The sequence below is a fragment of the Zootoca vivipara genome, chromosome 1, assembly GCF_963506605.1.
Source record: "Zootoca vivipara chromosome 1, rZooViv1.1, whole genome shotgun sequence".
Classification (NCBI taxonomy): Eukaryota; Metazoa; Chordata; class Lepidosauria; order Squamata; family Lacertidae; genus Zootoca; species Zootoca vivipara.
The window spans coordinates 43652884-43672297 of NC_083276.1; the positions used below are offsets into that span (position 1 = coordinate 43652884).

Genomic DNA, 19414 nt, shown 5'->3' on the forward strand with positions numbered 1-19414 from the left:
TTGTGCTCAGAAACGTACTGGGAGCCAATGCAGGTCTTTCAAGACCGGTGTTATGTGGTCTCGGCGGCCGCTCCCAGTCACCAGTCTAGCTGCCGCATTCTGGATTAGTTGTAGTTTCCGGGTCACCTTCAAAGGTAGCCCCACGTAGAGCGCATTGCAGTAATCCAAGTGGGAGATAACTAGAGCATGCACCACTCTTGCTAGGCAGTCTGCAGGCAGGTAGGGTCTCAGCATGCGTACCAGATGGAGTTGATAGACAGCTGCCCTGGACACAGAATTGACCTGCACCTCCATGGACAGCTGTGAGTCCAAAATGACTCCCAGGCTGCGCACCTGGTCCTTCAGGGGCACAGTTACCCCATTCAGGACCAGGGAGTCCTCCACACCTGCCCGCCTCTTGTCCCCCACAAACAGTACTTCTGTCTTGTCAGGATTCAACCTCAATCTGTTAGCCGCCATCCACCCTCCAACCGCCTCCAGGCACTCACACAGGACCTTCACTGCCTTCACTGGTTCTGATTTGAAAGAAAGGTAGAGCTGGGTATCATCCGCATACTGATGAACACCCAGCCCAAACCCCCTGATGATCTCTCCCAGCGGCTGCATGTAGATGTTAAAAAGCATGGGGGAGAGGACAGAACCCTGAGGCACCCCACAAGTGAGAGCCCAGGGGTCTGAACACTCATCCCCCACCACCACTTTCTGAACAGCCCAGGACACAAGGACACAATGTATTTAAGTTAATGGGTGAAAAAAGGCCACAACTCTATTGGTTACAGCATGTGAGTGGTATTGGCTTAGGCCAGGGGTTCCCAACAAAATTTTCTCAAGGACCCCTCATCGAGCCGCTATTGTGACAAGGACCCCCATTAATTCCTAATCCTAAAATTAAAAAATGAGAGCCAAATTAAGAGTCTTTTTATATTTTATATTTATACGTTTTTTACAGTTACAACAGAGTACTCCATCAGTATACAGTTAGTTTTAATTTTCAGTTCTTAATGAGATGAGTTAAATCTGTCCTTTGAGTCCATTATTTCTGAAATATTAGGTTCCAAACTTGAAACTTTCACTCTGAAATCCGACCGCATGTCGAGCCGATTCCTATATTTGTTTTTCATGAAACACATGGAAGAAAATGCTTGCTCACACCGATATGTGGTTGCAAATGGAAGGATCTTTTTCATTGCCTTATCTCCAAGTTTCTTGTAGTCCTTGCGGCATACAGCAGAACTACTGCCTCTATCTAATTCTAGTTTTGTGCTAGACTCTGCTCATGCAGGAAGCGGCCAAAACAAAAAATCTGTTATCATACGAAATATATTTAATATATTTTTTATTCTAATAGGATCTTGAGGACCCCTCTGGCATAGCTCGCGGACCCCTGGGGGTCCCCGGACCACCTGTTGGGAACCACTGGCTTAGGCATTGGATTGAATAGACTAGATGACTCCCCCCGCTCAGCGTGGAGTCATCAAAGGTTAGCAACCAGAAGGTGGAGCCTGTTGATGCAAATATAACTGGAAGCTCCCCCTGATGCCACCAGGGATCATGCCATGGCCCTAGCCACCAGCAGGGCATCGGACGGGATCCATGACCGCCGGATTCCTTTAACGGAATACCCTAAAGATGGAGGGGTAGGCAATGGCCCGAACCTTGCCCCCTCCGACACATCACAGATATACCAATGCCTAACCACCAATAAAGTTGTGATGATTTGCTATGAGGTAGGCGAAAAAAACCAAGAGGCGTGAGCCAATTTGCCAAATGGACAAAAAACTCCTACCAGACCCCATGGGCAACCAAGGCAATCATCCGAAGTCCGTAGCAATGCTAAAGCAAAGAATGACCTAAACAGAGGGTGGGTGGGAGATCCGACGGAAAACCTGGCACAAAATGGAGGCAGGGAACTGCCACGGCTGCATTAAGTGCAGCTAAACCCCGCCCCAGAGCCAGCCCCATTGGCTGGCTACTGGAGGCGTGGTGCGACAGCAAGGGCAGGTAAGGCAAGGGGCCAACATGCCCCCTTGCCAACGCGGGAGCGGCTTCCGTTCACAACCCCTCCCTTCTGTAAGGAGGAGAGACTTTTCCCAGTTACTGGAATAATAATAATAATAATAATAATAATAATAATAATAATAATAATATATTATTTATACCCCGCCCATCTGGCCGGGTTCCCCCAGCCACTCTGGGCAGCTTCCAACAAAATATTAAAATACAGAAATCCATCAAACATTAAAAGCTTCCCTAAACAGGACTGCCTGGAGATGCCTTCTAAAGGTCTGGTAATTGTTGTTCTCTTTGACCTCTGGTGGGAGGGCATTCCACAGGGTGGGCGCCACTACCGAGAAGGCCCTCTGCCTGGTTCCCTGTAACTTGGCTTCTCATAGTGAGGGAACTGCCAGAAGGCCCTCGGCGCTGGACCTCAGTGTCCGGGCAGAACGATGGGGGTGGAGATGCTCCTTCAGGTATACTGGACCGAATGTCTTGGCCCACCCAAGACTAGCCACTGGCTCTCTTCACCAGGAAGGGCTTTTCTATAAAGGTTTCCAGTTCAGGCTGGCAAGGGTAGTCTTGCCCAGCACTGACTCATTGTGCCTCTTGGTGTGTCCTCTGGCTTCACTGCCTCAGCTCTCACCCCTGGTGTCTCCTGGCTCCTACCTGACGAATGTCTGTGGCTCAGCCTCATTATAGAGTCCCTCAGCCTTATTATGGAGACAAAAAAAAAACCAACATACCCTAATAAGCTGTCGCCTTGGCAGTTCAATATCCAATTCTGATTGGTTATATTTGACGTAGTGAAATTTAGCAGGAGCAGCACGGCAAAGCCAAGTGCGCAACGTGAGGTTTTGAGCTTCTTCATGGGATCCCCCCACGGAAAGAGTGAATTTTCTTTCTACAGATAGGTAGGGTGGGGGGGAAGCAATACAGAGATCTATATATTAACAATCCCTCAAAAAATATTGATTTAAAATGATTTTCATAAATAGTCTATAGATGCTGGAAGCAGCCTGGGAGCCACTGTACCCTTTTTGCGAATAGAAGGTCACCTCCTGTTTGCAGAAGTGATGGCGGTGCAATAGAGGAGAACCCTCACAAAAGGGGGAAAGGAGGCAGTACTCAAATTTCCTCCAACCCACTGCAGAAGATTTTGAAGGAATCGGGGGGGGGGCATTGAAGGCTATCTCCCGCCAGGGCCAGCAAGGTCCCCTATAGGGTAGAGCCATGTTTCCCTAATAATAATAATAATAATAATAATAATAATAATAATAATAATAATAGCCAGTGTGGTGTAGTGGTTAAGAGCGGCAGACTCGTAATCTGGGGAACCGGGTTCGCGTCTCAGCTCCTCCACATGCAGATGCTGGGTGACCTTGGGCTAGTCACACTTCTCTGAAGTCTCTCAGCCCCACCCACCTCACAGAGTGTCTGTTGTGGGGGAGGAGGGGAAAGGAGATTGTTAGCCGCTTTGAGACTCCTTCGGGTAGTGATAAAGCGGGATATCAAATCCAAATCCAATAATAATAATTATTATTATTATTATTATTATTATTATTATTATTATTTATTATTATTATTGTTATTATTATTATTTATTTATTTATTTATACCCTGCCCATCTGGCTGGGCTTCCCCTGTCACTCTGGGCGGCTTCCAACAAACATTAAAATACATCAAATATCACAGATTAAAAACTTCCCTAAACAGGACTGCCTTTAGGTGTTTTCTAAATGTCAGGTAGTTGTTTATCTCTCTAACCTCTGATGGGAGGGCATTCCACAGGGCGGGTGCCACTACCGAGAAGGCCATCTGCCTGCTTCCCTGTAACTTGGCTTCTGGCAGTGAGGGAACTGTCAGAAGGCCCTCGGTACTGGATCTCAGTGTCCGGGCAGAATGGTGGGGGTGGAGACGCTCCTTCAGGTATACTGGACCGAGGCCGTTTAGGGCTTTAAAGGTCAGCACCAACACTTTGAATTGTGCTCGGAAACGTACTGGGAGCCAATTTAGGTCTTTCAAGACTGGTGTTATGTGATCTCGGCGGCCGCTCCGAGTCACCAGCTTGGGTCTCCAGCTTGGGTCTCCAGAGAGGCCAACAAAACACCAGCTAGTTCTTATTTTATCATATTACATATACACATGGAAAGCTGCCATATACCAAGTCACACCATTGGTCCATCTAGCTTTTTATTGTTCATACCGGCTGGCAGCAGTTCTCTGGGGCTTCAGACAGGAGATTATCCCAACGAGACCTTGGGATGCCAGGGATTGAACTGGGTGTACCACTGCCCTCCCACTGAACTAAGGAACTCCCCCAACCCCAATTAAAAATTGCCTACCTGTTTTCATTCTTCCCTCATCTACTTGAACTTCCAAGCAGGCAACTTCACGCGCCTGTAAAGGATAAAAATTAGAATCAAAGAGTGGATGTAGAAGAAATATACATTTTCATGCCGCAGCCTGGTTTTGCTATGTAAGGTGCTATTATGAAATCTAAGCGATGCAAATGTAATAAACTTGGGCTTAATTTTAGCCACAGCCAGTCCCCACACTTAAACCTTCCAGGTTCAAAGGTTATGTGTTCAGAGAGATTCAACTCTGGCTTCTCTGAGTACAATTTTGCAATGTAGCATTACATAAAATGTAATCTCTCTTATAAATTTAATGAATTGTTTGCTCATCCACAATGAGCCAAGCGAATAGGATGCGACTGAAAAGACTGTTAGGAAAGGAACAAAATTCAGGGGAAGTCAGGGTCAGGGAATGAATTTATTGGTGGATGTTCACACCTATGGAAAAAAATATTACCACAGCACTTGGGGACTTTATTACTGTGGAAACAAACAAATCCTGCCCCCTGCCTTCGATACTAGATGCCCAACCCCCAAAGAAAGGAATTCTAGACTGCCTTGCAGTATACAGAATCCCTCTCCACTACCACAGAAATGGTTTTTGAATCTAGAATAGAAAGAAAGCAGATACAGGACCTGCCCATCGTAGTGATGAGCATTTTGCCTATGGAGGAACAATCGAAAACCCCTGGATTGCTTCAGTGATTAACCTTCTGGTGAGCATGGGCCATGCTTATGCCAACTTTGAACCTACAGAGGTGGTTTAAGATCAGACCTTTAGCTGTGCAGTGATCTCGCCTTCTAAGTTAGGAGAAAGGCTGGAGGTTGTTTCCAAGGCACCTGAAGTGCCTCAGCCACACAAGACCAAACCTGTGAGAGCATGAAAGGCCAGAATGGTGGGGTTTGCTTGAATGCCTCTGAGAAAAGGCACCTTGCATTCCTTTGCTTAGTAGCCCCTGGGCAAGGAGACTCTCACCCACCCACGCTTTTCTAGGGAAAGACTGGGGCAGGGTGGGTGCCTTAGAGACTGCTACTTGAAGGCACCTTGAACACCTTCAAGCAGCAGTGTCTAAGCTCATCATTAGGGAGGTGATAACAGGAGAGCTGTTGGGAGAAATGAGGGGTTGCCGAGCACAATCTTTTGCTTGACTAGTAAAGTAGCCCAAATTGTAGGCTCCTTTGCAAGGATTTCTCTTCTGTCAATCTACTGGCAATATCCATTAGGGCAGGAATGGGGGAAGCGGTTGATAACTGGCTCCCATAAGCCCCAGCCAGTATGGCTAATTGCCAGGGATGATGGGAGTTGTAGTCCAACAACACCCCACAGCTCAGCAGTTCCTCACCCCTGCACCAACAATGTAACATGGTTTTATAGTTATGAATATTCTGTCAACACATATTGGAGTCTGTTAAATTTGCTAGGCAGTGCGGGGGGGGGGGGGTTAGGCACAGAGAAGCTTAAATCAACTGTCATGTCCCAATCTGAGTGTTTTAGGAAACTTCAATATGAAGGTGGCAGGCAGGTATAGCATGCTTTGATTTTTACCACTTGGTGGCACTCATCTGATGGTGGAATGTGAGGTGGAGTGTAAAAAAATGGTAACCAAGCTTCTCTGTTCCAGTCTGAGCTTCCTCACCTTGGGGGAATTGAGTGGGCGAGCTAAGTAGCACAAATTCCAGTTCCAGCTTGTCATCCACAGGAAAGTTGTGTTTAAGTGTGCAGAATTTGAGCGCCTTAGAGCGTGTATAGAATTTGAGCGCTTAGTAGAGCGTCTTAGCTCTACTAGCTAGTCAAATGAACTTACCACCAAAACTCCATTAGTAAAAATCTTCTCTGGGACATCTGGGCTGAAAGGGAAAATAAAATAAAATTGTACTCTTCCAGTAACTGTAAGGATGGCATTTTATTTGTATTTTGTTTTCTCATTTGTCACCAGCTCTGTCTTTTGCAGCTTCCTAGTGGCTCCACAACTAATCCAGAATGCGGCAGCTATACTGGTGACTGGGAGCAGCCGCCGACACCACATAACACCGGTCTTGAATGTTCTACATTGGCTCTCAGTACGTTTCTGAGCACAGTTCAAAGTGTTGGTGCTGACCTTTTAAGCCCTAAACTACCAGACTTTTAGAGGACATTTGAAGGCAGCCCTGTTTAGGGAAGCTTTTAATCTTTAAGAAATTAGTGTATTTTAATATTTCTGTTGGAAGCCGCCCAGAGTGGCTGGGGAACCCCAGCCAGATGGGCGGGGTATAAATAATAAATTACTACTACTACTGCTACTACTGCTGATATATAAACAAAGATCCGAAAATACACCCCCCTCCACCAGTCTGCAATTTTCTGTTTTTGACTATAGGTTAGCAACCCACAACCTTAGTGAAGACTCCTGGGTTCATTCATTTCAATTTAAACATGGGATGCAGCTACACTGGCAAAGAAAAAACGCTTTATACGTGTTGCTTATTGCTTATGCATTCTATCTAACACTGTGACACCAGATGGCGCTGTGGAGTTGGTGTTCTTGCAAGATTAAAATGCAGGCTGTCTCCAGCCCTCTAACGATAAGTTTTCAAACCAACATAACTCTGACTGCTGCCGAATGTGGTAGTTTATCTTAGTGTTTTGGCTTCTTCATTTCCTGTGATTGTCTGTTCTGCTTCTTTTTGGTCAAGTTGAGACAGTATTATGAGTGAATATGATAGCTTATTTGCCTTTTCTGAGGAAGATAAGAACCGCATACTTGCAGATATGCCGTCCATGTTGGACACAGATTCGAGTAACACCACTGACGAATGGGAGAAATTACTTTAATTCGGCAGCAGTCAGAGTTATGTTGGTTTGAAAACTTATCGTTAGAGGGCTGGAGACAGCCTGTGTTTTAATCTTGCAAGAATATAATTTCCTTTTCATTAGATATCTTTGTAGGTTGTCGAACCTCACATAGAAATAACTTTAGCCTTTTGGGGGGTAATTCCCAGACTGCTCAGTTTGATTTAGTCTTTGTTAAAGTTTGGCATAATTGCAGTGGAGATTTTGGCTCTTTTTGATATTATTCAAACAATAAGATATCAAAAACCTATCTCTAATCTTTTCCCTCTGAGGAAGATAGCTCCAATGAAACGAGAAAATAGCCGGCCCCTCATTAGGTGAATTGATTTATAGTTTATTTTATAAGCATTTGAGTTGCTTCATTTGACTTTAGTTTGGGAGTGTTATACCTGATACATATTTTGGAATAGTCCTCACTAGTTATAAGTTTGTATCAGGGAGATTGCCACAGTGGTTTATCTCAGTGTTTTGGCATTTTCATTTCCCGTGATTGTCTGTTCTGCATTTTTTTGCATGGCAGTTTTGTTAATGGCATATGCAACAACCATTGTTCTTACCTGCTCTCCATTGTGAATTCAACTTCTAGTTCCTCCTTACCCTGAAAGTTTAAAAAGCAAAAAGCAAAAACAGTAACAGCATGTTCACACATTCCCTTGAATAATAAGCCCATTTCACACATTAGTCAAGTGAAGGGAGTCCCATGTCCTGAGTTGTGGACATTCATGCTATGGAAGACTAGAAGCATAATATTCCTTTTTTATTGTTATCAATTATTGTTTAATTGATATTTGCATAATCTGTATAATTTGAAAATGGATTAGATGTTTAAATTGGAAAATCTAATAAAAATGTTTATTAGAAGCATAATATTCCATAGGAGCTAGAACCCTGTCCAACCAGGGTTACAACTTGCACCTGCAACTCAGAAGTCCACACTCAATGAGTGGAAGTCAGGGGAAGGACTGAGAAGCCAAGTCACCTCAGAGGCAGCTAGGGATGGAAGGACCTGACAATTTTTGTTTTCTCGGTTTCTCATCTTTCCAATCATAAATCCAGTTCTCCACATTTCTGCAGAAACTTGTGATTTTTTAAATTTAAAATATCCTCTTGGAAATTTGTCAGCATTTTAGTGTAGATTTCTGCTAATAAACACATTTTTAATGCAGTTTTTACTAATATACACATCTTTGCAAGCAGTTTGCCCTAAAAATGAGCATTTTGGTTAGATTCTTCAGCTGTCCCTAGGCTACACCTCTCAGGTCTGCTGTGGGGCCAATGACCAGGGGGTGGACAACAAAAGGCCGTGCTGATGTGCCTTGCCCGATAATGTCCCAAGACAGCTAGCTCTCCGTACCACATGGAAGCATTGGTGATGCCTAAGCAGCTTTGGCTGCAGTCCCAATAGGAAAAAATATAGAACTCAAAGCCCTTTAATTTCAGTCAAAAACAATTAGCCACATTTAATTCAATGGGTCTTGAGTGTGCCTAGCACTCTTTGGATTTGAGTCCTGGTGTATATTGCCCTGTCTGGACTAGACTCAGACGTTTAAAGAAACACACATACTATTCATACTTTACATGTTTGATATGGGAATCACTGGTGTATTCAGTATCAAAATGTTCAGTTCTGTTCAACGGAACAGAGATATATAATCCTCTATAGGTGGGTGATTTGTTTATCAACAACCACTGCTGCTATGAAAGGTCACTGAACTCGTTTTGCATACATTTAAGATCTCACAGTTAAGTAATGCTAAAATAACTAACCACAGTTGTTGTGAAGGGCAGGTTTGCATTCTTTTAAACTAACTGAATTATCAGGCTATACTTTTTCCATTCCATTGCCATTTAACTCTAACCTTTAGATTATTATTGTTTTTCCTTTACACCGATGTACGTATATGTGTTTGTGTGTGTACACACACACACACTTCAGGCATCTATTGAAGCTCACTCCAGTTCACAAACGCTTATGCTATGATTAAATTTGTCAGTCTTTAAGGTGCCACAAAACTCTTTTGTTGTCGTCTGTGTATTCAAAGCAAGTGTCATCCTTTTATATGGTGACATTGCTTAATAACTTCATTGAAAATTGAGAGAAATGTGGATTTGTTTTCCACACAATGTTACACAGCCTGCTTTTTACTCACTTTTGGATTCAGCTGAAAGCTCAGGCGGGTTGTTTCACCAAGTTGGATTTTAGAAACATCAAAGAAAACAGTGAGGAGATGGTCATCTGCAGTATGCTTATCTTCATCAGTAACTTCAAGCTCCAGAATGTTCTAAAGAAAGCCAGAGAAGAACTTTAGAACCTCTCATAGACTAGCCTCTCTCTCTTGGGGGCACCTCATCCAAGGAAGAGGAGTGGGACTCCAGTACCACCAAAGACCCCAAAGAGCTCGCAACTGAGCAGCCTGATGTCCCCCACCCCAGACCTGAACTCAGGGCTGGCCCTACCAATAGTCAGAGTGAGGCAATACTTTAGGTGGCAAATACTGGTGGACAGGAAGCAATAGAAAGGTGTCAGCGGACTGAGCTGTATGCACACCACATGGCTTGCCCTGCAACCCGTAAGCCGGCCTGCTGCCCTCAGCTGTAGTGAATAAAATTGTCCCATCACTAGTGCTGAAGGATTCAGCGCCAATCCACTGTCCTTCAGCTTCAAATGGGTCTTTGGCCTCAGGCATCAGAATGTATTGTGCTGCCCCTTTCTGGACCTTCTTCCCCTTGATCCAGACTCTCCCCTCTTCATTCGTAACCCCTCAAGAGCAGATGGTCCAGCAAGACATCCGCAGCCAGTGGAGGGCTGCTTATCCAATAGCCCAATAGGATTTCAATAGCAGGGTTTTTCTCAGGAGGAGGGAGAAGCCAAAGGAGGACGTCTTGTGATCCAGAAGATTACCAGGAAAACCGAGGAGCTGCCTAAGAGGCATAGCTGCCAAGTTTTCCCTTTTCTCGCGAGGAAGCCTATTCAGCATAAGGAAAAATCCCTTTAAAAAGGGGATAACTTGGCAGCTATGCTAAGAGGATATAAACCTTCCAATCTTTCCTGGGCCCTTGCTGGGACAACAACTTCAATTTATCTTAGTGCCAGCTGTGAACTTAACCTTCATCCAGCTCAGATTTGCCCTGCTCCCGAGTATGAGGAACTGTTGACAGACCCAACCAAGGCCCTGACTGGTATAACCATCCTCACTACCACTGAAGATGTTTGTCACAGTCACACATACCTCACCCCAGAGGTGAGGATGGGAAATCAGTGACCCTTCAGATACTGTTGGTCTCCAACTCCCATTGGCCAAAGCCAGTATGGTCAATGGTCAAAGATTATGGGAATTGTAGCCCAACAACATCTGAAGGGCTATAGGTTCCTTATCCCTGTCCAAGGAGGTCAATTCAGGGGTAATTCCTGTTCTAAACTTTTAACCGTTTAATATTATGTATGTGTCATCTCCCAGAAAGTAGAACAGTCCTGTTTGAATTTGCATGATGTTAACATGTGGGAAGAGGAGTAAACATTGGGAGTATCTCCATAGTGATGTCTCATTAGTTATGCCCCTGCTTTTAAGTGACTCCTGTGCAGTTCCCAGTCATCTGCTTCTGTGATTGCCTAAATAAGTAGCAATTCCTGTTTAAGATCGTTGACACAGCTCCTTACCTTTACTTCATTCTGAATCCTAAAGTGAAATGTTTCATTCCACACCGGGTCTTTGTTGTCCTTCACGGTCTGGGTCCTAGTCTTTTTCACTGAAGCAGTTGGCAGCCACAAAGTCACGTAGCAATCAGACTGGGTTACTATTGCAAAAGATGTGATGTTTTTTAGTGATAAAATAAGCAATATGCAACTCATAAGTATTTACAGTGCAAGCCTAAGCATGTTAAAATTTGGAATGACTCTAAATGAGTTTTCCTCCTGAGTAAATATGCTTAGGATTTAACTATCAGTGCAGTGTTTAAGCTGTGCTTATTATATATAAATTCAGATATGCATGTCAGGTTGAATACAGGGGTTTTCTGGCAGAAATAACCAGTACTATGCACACAATCCAATTGGGACCTTAGCGCAGGGTGGAATTCTAGCACTTGAGCACCACCCCCCAAAAAAGAAATCCTGATCTGGATAATTTGCATTTCAGGAGTGGTGCCCCCAATCTGAATCGGGTTCATGGTGAGGGATAAAGGGCTCAGGCCCCTATATTTTCCATGCCCAAATCCCAATCTGGATTAGGAGTCAGGTGGTGGTAGAGCATTCTGGCGATTTTTGTAAGGAAAATTCTGCAAACAGCATTATCAACGTCACACGTAATTGGGCCCTTAGATCACTCTTAGACAATACACTCAGCGCAATACAGAGCATCTTATATTTTATGGCATCACAGACACTGCCAAAGCTAGTAAACAAGGTACTAATTATTCCTTATACAAGCAGGGCTGGAGCATTATTGTGGTGCATTCCCGGAAAGCAACCACATCTTAGTTCTAGATTAAGGAAAGTTTGTCCTACACAGCACTTCAGACAATAGCAAATAATTCATTACAAGAGATCACACATGTCAGAAGCTCTATATATTTTTCACCTGCATATCAAAAAAATTAATTAATGCAACAAACAAAATTAATTAACACAAACCCTGATGCCAAAGCTGTTGATTTGAATTAACAAAAAGAACTGGAGTAGAGCAGATCACCAAGTCCAACATTCTGGTGGAGTTTGTGCTAAATAACAAAAAAGCATTTGGGAGCACTTTCCATGCCCCTTCAATCCCTTTCAGTGAGAGGAGACCAAAGCATGGAAATCATACTTGTCCAAAGCTATATGGAAAGCCATATTTGGAGGGATGGAAGGGGGTAGCTCCATGCTGTAACAAAACTTCTAACACTCTATCAAATGGAGTATATGGAGTATAGACTTGGAATAGTGTTTTATTGGCGGCACACCTCAAGAAGCTCGTGTGGCGGTTAGGCATTGGAAATTTGCATAAAGAAGGGGGAGCAGATTGCGTCATCCTCTGCCCAGATATTGGAGAAGTAATTCCGTTAAAGGGGTTCCGGGGGCGGTAGCTTTGTCCTGAGCCTGCGGAGGTCAGGGCCTTATGGCACCCCCCAACGGTGGCCACAGGAGGTGTTCCAGTAGATGTACATCACTGGGCTCCTTTCTGGTGGTTAATTTCTCCCAGACTAACACACGGGTTACAGTGTGCAATGAGTGTTATATGATTTCATGAGATTAATCACTTCACCTGCTGCTGTTGCTGCTGCTAAATTAGTTTGCAGTCTGATCTTTCTGCATCTATGAGGCACTTTATCTTCCCACTGCTAAACTGAAATGTGTTTAGTTTGGTTTTATCTGGCTTTTGATACATTGCACTCTCTTGGCTCCAGGGTTTTTGATTTGTGCTCAGTTGTTTCACTAGATGCTTGTGCAATTTTAAGTTGCATCAGCTCGGAAGGACGAAAAGCAGCCAACTGAGGTTATTACAGGCAGGGGCAGATTCAGTAAAGGGAGGACTTACAATCTGGTTAAGAGTGAAAGGGAAATTGAAGGCTATTCCTTCTTCTGCCCCTTCCCTATCTGGTTATGGGAATTAATTTATCAATATCTTCTGATGTGAATATGTGGTCCCATTCATATTTTTTAAAAACAAAACATTCCAAGGACCTCAAGGTTAGACAACAACTAGCTGGTCACAAACATACCATTCCTGGGTGATTGCCCTGAAACTCCAGATATTTTGGGATATCACCAATTATCTGGATCCATTTAAATCTGGTTTCAGGCCTGGGTCCTTCGTGCACTGATGAATGTCATGCTGAGAAAATGATTGGGAAAGTGTGACTGAGCAATTTCTCAACTAACTCTTAGTGGCTGTGGATAGCAAAAGACTATGGTATCATTCTGGACTGACTGTCTAGAACGAAAAATTGGACCTGTCTAGGATGAAGATCCATGACCAGCAGATGTTGTGGAGACTAGAGATAGATTAATAAGCGCAAAGGGGAGCTGATATAGCCATTGCCAGCTCTTCCTCTGCCCAAACTTCTGTTGGGTCATCTCCCCATTCCCAGTTAGACCCTGATTGGATCTTTAGTTGAGCCAAAATCCCACATAACTGCAGAATGTCATCAATGCTCACAGAATTTAGTATGGTCTTGTTGGAATTCTGTACTCCCAAAATCTGCATGTGGGCAGCTCTCTCTCCTACCAACTGGGCTTCGGTGCCCTGCTATATATCCACGATGTTTGACTAGGCCATACACCTGTGAAATCCAACACATGCCTACCTAAACAATGTGCCTGATATCCTAGATAAAATCCAGGGATGAACCACAATTGGTGTCTACATGTGTTGGATTTAAGAGTGTATACAGCATATTCAAACGTTATACCCACAAATCAACAACTGGTGCCTTCAGAAGTGTGGCAGATGCACTGAATGGATGGGAAAGGAAGAGACTGGAGAGAAGTAGCAAACTTATATCACTAGCATATGTCTAGAGGGGCCAAGGTGCACCATATTACCAAAAAGGCCTGTAAGAATAAGTCTAGGTTTCAAAGGCAGACACTTGTGACTGGAACTAAACAGGTTTTGCAGCATGCAGCCTCATAGACATGTGGGTGGAAAGAAAGCTCAGTGATTTTCCCAGCTGACTTGGGACAACATTCCTTCCCAGTTCTCAAGTATGTTGATGATCAATCTGATTGCAATCATGCAAGCAATCCCTTGTCCATTCATCCACCCCCATGGCTCCCTCTAGAATAGCATCTCTTCCTGTTTTCCAATTCCTAATTATTTTGCGTGTCACTAGCCAAGACTCAATAGATGGGGTTCTTCTTCCTTGCCTCCACCCAGACTTACACCTTGGGTGCTGAGTAAAGCATACAGACCAACAATTAGTGGAATCTCAATCAGCCTCTAACATCAGAGTTCAGTAGTCCTCGAGGATCCTCTCAGGCATATTAGAGCTCTGAGACATAACTGTGGCAGTTGCTGTCATTTTTGCCAACAGCAGTGACAGACCCTGGGGTCTCAAATTTCAGCAGTTCCCTGTGTGTCAACAAAATTGGGGGGCAGCCTCTCATGCTTCATTCTAAAGCATAGTTTGGCACCCCTGAGGCTCTGCGCTCAGTGCGATCGAACTGGTCACACACCCCTAAATCTGGCCTCTGCCAACAGTGTAAGGTCAGATGATCAGGAGGCCAGATATTTCAGAATAATTGATGTTAATGTTATAAATTACAACCAGGGCTTAGGCAAAAGCACACACAAAAAAAGTTAAATGCACTTGGCAATGCTTCTGTGTCATTTTTTAAAAACAGGGCTTCTTCATGTTGATTGCATTATCCCACCTAATGGGGATCATCACACAGCATGATACCATTATGAGCATGATACCATTATGATGCTACAGTGACGCCATGAAATACAGCTAATTTGTAGCTGCATGATGAGCGTGTCACTAAGCCAGATTCCCCAAAGGTTCCCCAACAAGGGCAACCTTTCCTGCTTTTGTTTTCTGTCAGCAGATGGATACTTTTGCCGCTATCAACACAACACCCTCAACATTGCTGATAAGTGATCGGCACTTTTTGGCCAATTAAACATAATAACGTAAGTGCATAAGAATAGCCTGCTGGATCAAGCCTATGGCCCATCTAGTCCAGCATTCCTGTTCTCAGTGACCAACCAGATGCCTGCAGGAAACCAAGGAGCAGAACATGAGCATGAGAGCACTCTTCTGTCCTGTGGTTTCCGGCAACTGGCATTGCGAAGCATGACTGCCTCTTGCCATGGAAGCAGAGCATCACATGTCATCATGTGAATCACAGTCATCGATAGCCTTCTCCTCCATGAATTTGCCTCTTTCAAAGCCATCTTAATTGGTGGCCATCACTGTCTCCTGAGGGAACGGATGCCATAGTTTGATTATGTGAATAACTCAACATTCTGCTTCTTTGGATGTCTGCAAGTTCTACTATTATGAGAGAGGGCATTATGAGAGAGTGCATGATTTTATGAACTTCTACCATGTCACCCGCTTACTCACCTTTTCTCTAAACTAAAAAGTCCTAAATGCTGCAACCATTCTTCATCAAGGAGCTGCTCCATCCCTGTTATCATTTTGGTTGCCCTTTTCTGAACCTTTTCCAATAGCCTTTTTGAGGTGAGGTGAGGCAACCAGAACAGGACTTCAAATGTGGTCACACCATAGATTTGTATAATGGCATTTTGATTTTTGGCAGTTTTATTTTCAATTCCTTTCCTAAATATCTCTAGCGTGGAACCTACCTTTTCCATAGTTGCCGCCCACTGGGTTGATATCTTCGTTGAGCTATCTACTATGACCCTAAGGTCTCACTTCTGTTCTGCCACCTCCAATCCGGACCCCACAAGCATGTACGTGAAATTAAGATATAAATTTTTTGCTCCAGCATGTATTACTTTACACTTGTTCATTTAGAATTTCATTTGCCATTTTACTGCTAGAGTTGTACAACAAATACCCCTGCTCTGGACCTTGTGTAGAATTCAATTCACTCCACCACAAGAATGAATTTTAAAGCTTTACTGCAGAACAGTTTTAAGCACTTCGTTCTTTTGTAACATTTCTATTTTGTAACTAAGTAATACATTGCAAAAATAAGCAATGATTTTCAGTTCCTAACTCCGTTCTCAAAGTGAAATATTAGGCATTTTTAGTAAAATGAAGCTTCTCTGTACAGGAGTGCCAACTTGAGTAAAATATTGTGGGGGCCCATGGAAGCCCCACACCTCATAATCAGTCACATGATTGAATGGGAATGCCCATCAACTTTGTGGGGGCCCAGCCCCTCAAATATTTTATTGTGGGGGCCAAAGCTTCCACAACCCCTAGGAATTGGCATCTAAGTCTCTATAGCTCTCCCAAAAAATGCACTGTGTCTGACTGATTGCTTCTGCCTGTTGCAAGCAACCTCCAGGTAAATAGACTTCCACAGGTTCTCTTTAGTTGTGTCTTGTGATGGGTCATGTGATGAGCCACAAGATGTTTAGTTCATTCACAATGGAAAAACACTACCTCTGTGCCTAAGGCAAAAAAAACCCCGCCTTCCCATACAGCATTTCTAAATACAATACTCTTAAACACATGAAACTTATAACTAACATTTACTGCCCATTCACCCAGTTTGGAGAGATCCTTTTGGAGCTCTCCACAATCTCATTTTGTTTTTGTTTTGTTACCTGAACAGTTTAGTGTCATAAGTAAACTTAACCACCACAAAGCCCACCACTTCCTTTTCACCTCCTCCCTAACCACTATTAACATCAAGGCTAGAAGTACAAATCGGTCATCCATCAAATGGTTGTGGGAATAAAAGAAGATGTTATGCTCCACTCAATTAAATTTAATAATTCTGCACAGCAAGAGAAGTCAGATGTCCAAGGATAAGCAGGTTGGTCCCAGCAGAGGCAGAACTCCCTGGGAGGCAATCTGAGGGCTTTGCTGTTGAATTGTGGAGCAGCGAGTTTCCAGCAGCCTATTTCTGTCCTGCCTGACAGAGACTGACAAGAGGATGGAGCCAATAAAGCTAAAGGAACCCAGTGAGTTACACTTCCAAGTGCAGCAGGTGGTATATATGGCTATAGCCTCACATCTACCTTGCAATTCACCAATAATTTTTCATTTTCAGCTCTTAGGTCAGCCTCAGTTAGCAAGAATACAGTTCCTGTCCTAAATTGTCCCAGTCCTAAATTGTATACAGTGGTACCTCAGTTTATGAACACAATTGGTTCCAGAAGTCTGTTCATAAACTGAAGCGTTCATAAACTTAAGCGAACTTTCCCATTGAAAGTAATGGAAAGTGGATTAATCTGTTCCAGACAGGTCCACGCAGTACTCAACCTGAAGCGTACTTAACCCAAAGCATGGGTGTAATTGGTTCCGGAAGTCTGTTCATAAACTGAAGCAAACTTTCCCATTGAAAGTAATGGAAAGGGAATTAATCCATTCCAGATGGGTCCGCGGCGTTTGTAAACCGAAAATTCATAAACCGAGGTGTTCATAAACCGAGGTTCCACTGTATAGTATTCCAGGCCATGAGATCATGCATTTAATATTGTATAATATTTATTTTGTCTCATAATCCTGTGAATCAGCAATGTCTTTCAATTTAGCTTTGGACTCAGATGCCAGCACCTCGCTATGTCAGCCTACCAGATGTTGCTAAAAACAAGCTTAATAACTTTCCATTTAAAAACATTCTGCATTAGATGTTATTTCAACTGCCCAAACAAGTTTACCTTAATAAAGTCTTCTGCTTTCTTCTGGTTCTTTTCACCTCACACTTTTGTTTTCATTTAGAGCTTGCTGCATTTTTTTTAAAGGCCTTTCCAACCAATGTTCCCATTTTACTGGAACAATTTGTTTGCACAACACCTTCCTATTATTCATGATGCTAATCTGGCTTCTTCACATAAAATGAGGCTTGGAGATGTTGCTGATCACAAGCTTCCAGTAGCAACATACAAGAGACAACTTGCCATTGACTGCAAGCGACAGTCGTGCTCTTCATTACTAAAGTCTCCCTGAAATCCCACAGACATCAAAGAATATGCCACCATTATTTGGAGGTAAATGGTTTACAGGCAGCAGCTGAAATGTCACCAAGTATGGTAGTATCCAACTAGTGACAGATGCTCACAGAGAGGCATTTTCATGCACTCTCCCAAGGCTGGGTATTTGTTAGAACTCCTGGAATGAAAATAAAGAGGAACAAGTAGAACCTGCAGCAAAATGTTGCCATGTGGAACACTCCAGTTTCAGCTGGCCAATCATGCCCTTTTCCGGGAAACTCCATTCTATTTCCACTACCCCCGGTTTTCCTTCCACTAAGAGAAGACTCCCTGGAAAAGACCCTGATGTTGGGAAAGATTGAGGGCACAAGGAGAAGGGGACGACAGAGGACGAGATGGTTGGACAGTGTTCTTGAAGCTACTAACATGAGTCTGACCAAACTGCGGGAGGGAGTGGAAGACAGGAGTGCCTGGCGTGCTATGGTCCATGGGGTCACAAAGAGTCGGACACGACTAAACGACTAAACAACAACAACAATCCCCCAACAGTCAGCATCCTGCGATGACTGAGCAAGCTCAGTTCTCACTGAGCTGTTGGGGGTGCTTCTCCATTAGGTTCCCCCCCCCCAAGCCTAAGTTGTTTATTTTTCTGCCAGTGTTGGGGTTCACGCAAGACTGCTGATACTCCCCTCTTGCATGTGGATGGTGCTCTTTTGGTAAATAAAAGATCCATGCTCAAAGATGCACTTATATGTGATCAATTCTTGCTTCATCGAGCCATCATCTCATGTTAAGTAGTAAAGTGGTACCTTGGTTTATGAACTTAATCCGTTCCGGAAGTCCGTTCTTAAACCGAGGCACGCTTTCCCTAATAAGGCCTCCTGCCGCCAGTGCCCTTCCACCATTTGGATTCCATTCTTAGACCAAGGTAAAGTTCTCAAGCCAGGACACTATTTTACGTTCTGCGGAATTCATAAACCGAATCGTTCTTAAACAGTACTGTTCTTAAACCGAGCTACCAGTGTACTTTAAAATTGTATTTGCATAGGGCTGGGTGTAGTTTAGATCCTGCACAACACAACTTTTCCCTTATATATGGCAATGTTTGAGCTAAGTTGGTCCTGCAAATGTAATTCTCTACTTGCACTGAATATAAATGCTGACTTGTGAGGCATGCATATAAAAATCATTCAGTGATGAGTATATTCGTATGATTATGACTCTAGGCTTCTTATAATGACAAGGAAGCTCTCAGAACAACCGAAATACTCACGCAGGTCTGCCTTCCGGAGATTTTTCATTTTTATGACCTTTACGGTGAGAAGGCTGCAAGGAGCAGATTCTGTCTGCAGAACAAAATCAAACATGAAGGATGGGTTAACAGCTTATTGTAGAGATGGCATCTAGCTGACTTTTGACATACCACAGGATGCAGAATTGCCCCCCTCCTCCAGCCTGGCATAGGAAAGGAGGAAGAAAAACAAAATCGCAAGCCCATCCCAGCAAAAACTCACAGATGCTTTGCTGCAATGAGACATTAGGTTGCATTGATGTAGCTAGAGCAGCATCAAGTTTCAACCCAAGCAAGAGAAATCTGTTCCACCATATTGTCTGAAGTCTAACTACAATAATACACACTAGTCCAGGGGTCCCCAGACTTACCGGGCTTTGGGCCGGTG

The 19414-nt window shown here is 43.6% G+C and overlaps 1 protein-coding gene across 1 annotated transcript in view; it reads right to left on the minus strand.

Annotated features, from left to right (window-relative positions):
* The window catches only part of LOC118083582 (cytosolic phospholipase A2 epsilon), a 46492-nt gene that overhangs the window by 20962 nt on the left and 6116 nt on the right, over window positions 1-19414 (minus strand). Inside the window, exons 2-8 of the mRNA XM_060283018.1 lie at window positions 19009-19081; window positions 10841-10977; window positions 9333-9464; window positions 7740-7780; window positions 6158-6200; window positions 4341-4395; window positions 2665-2899 (exon numbers count right to left, since the gene is read on the minus strand). Coding sequence (XP_060139001.1) covers window positions 2665-2899; window positions 4341-4395; window positions 6158-6200; window positions 7740-7780; window positions 9333-9464; window positions 10841-10977; window positions 19009-19081 — 716 coding nt within the window. The remainder of the gene's footprint in view (window positions 1-2664; window positions 2900-4340; window positions 4396-6157; window positions 6201-7739; window positions 7781-9332; window positions 9465-10840; window positions 10978-19008; window positions 19082-19414) is intronic.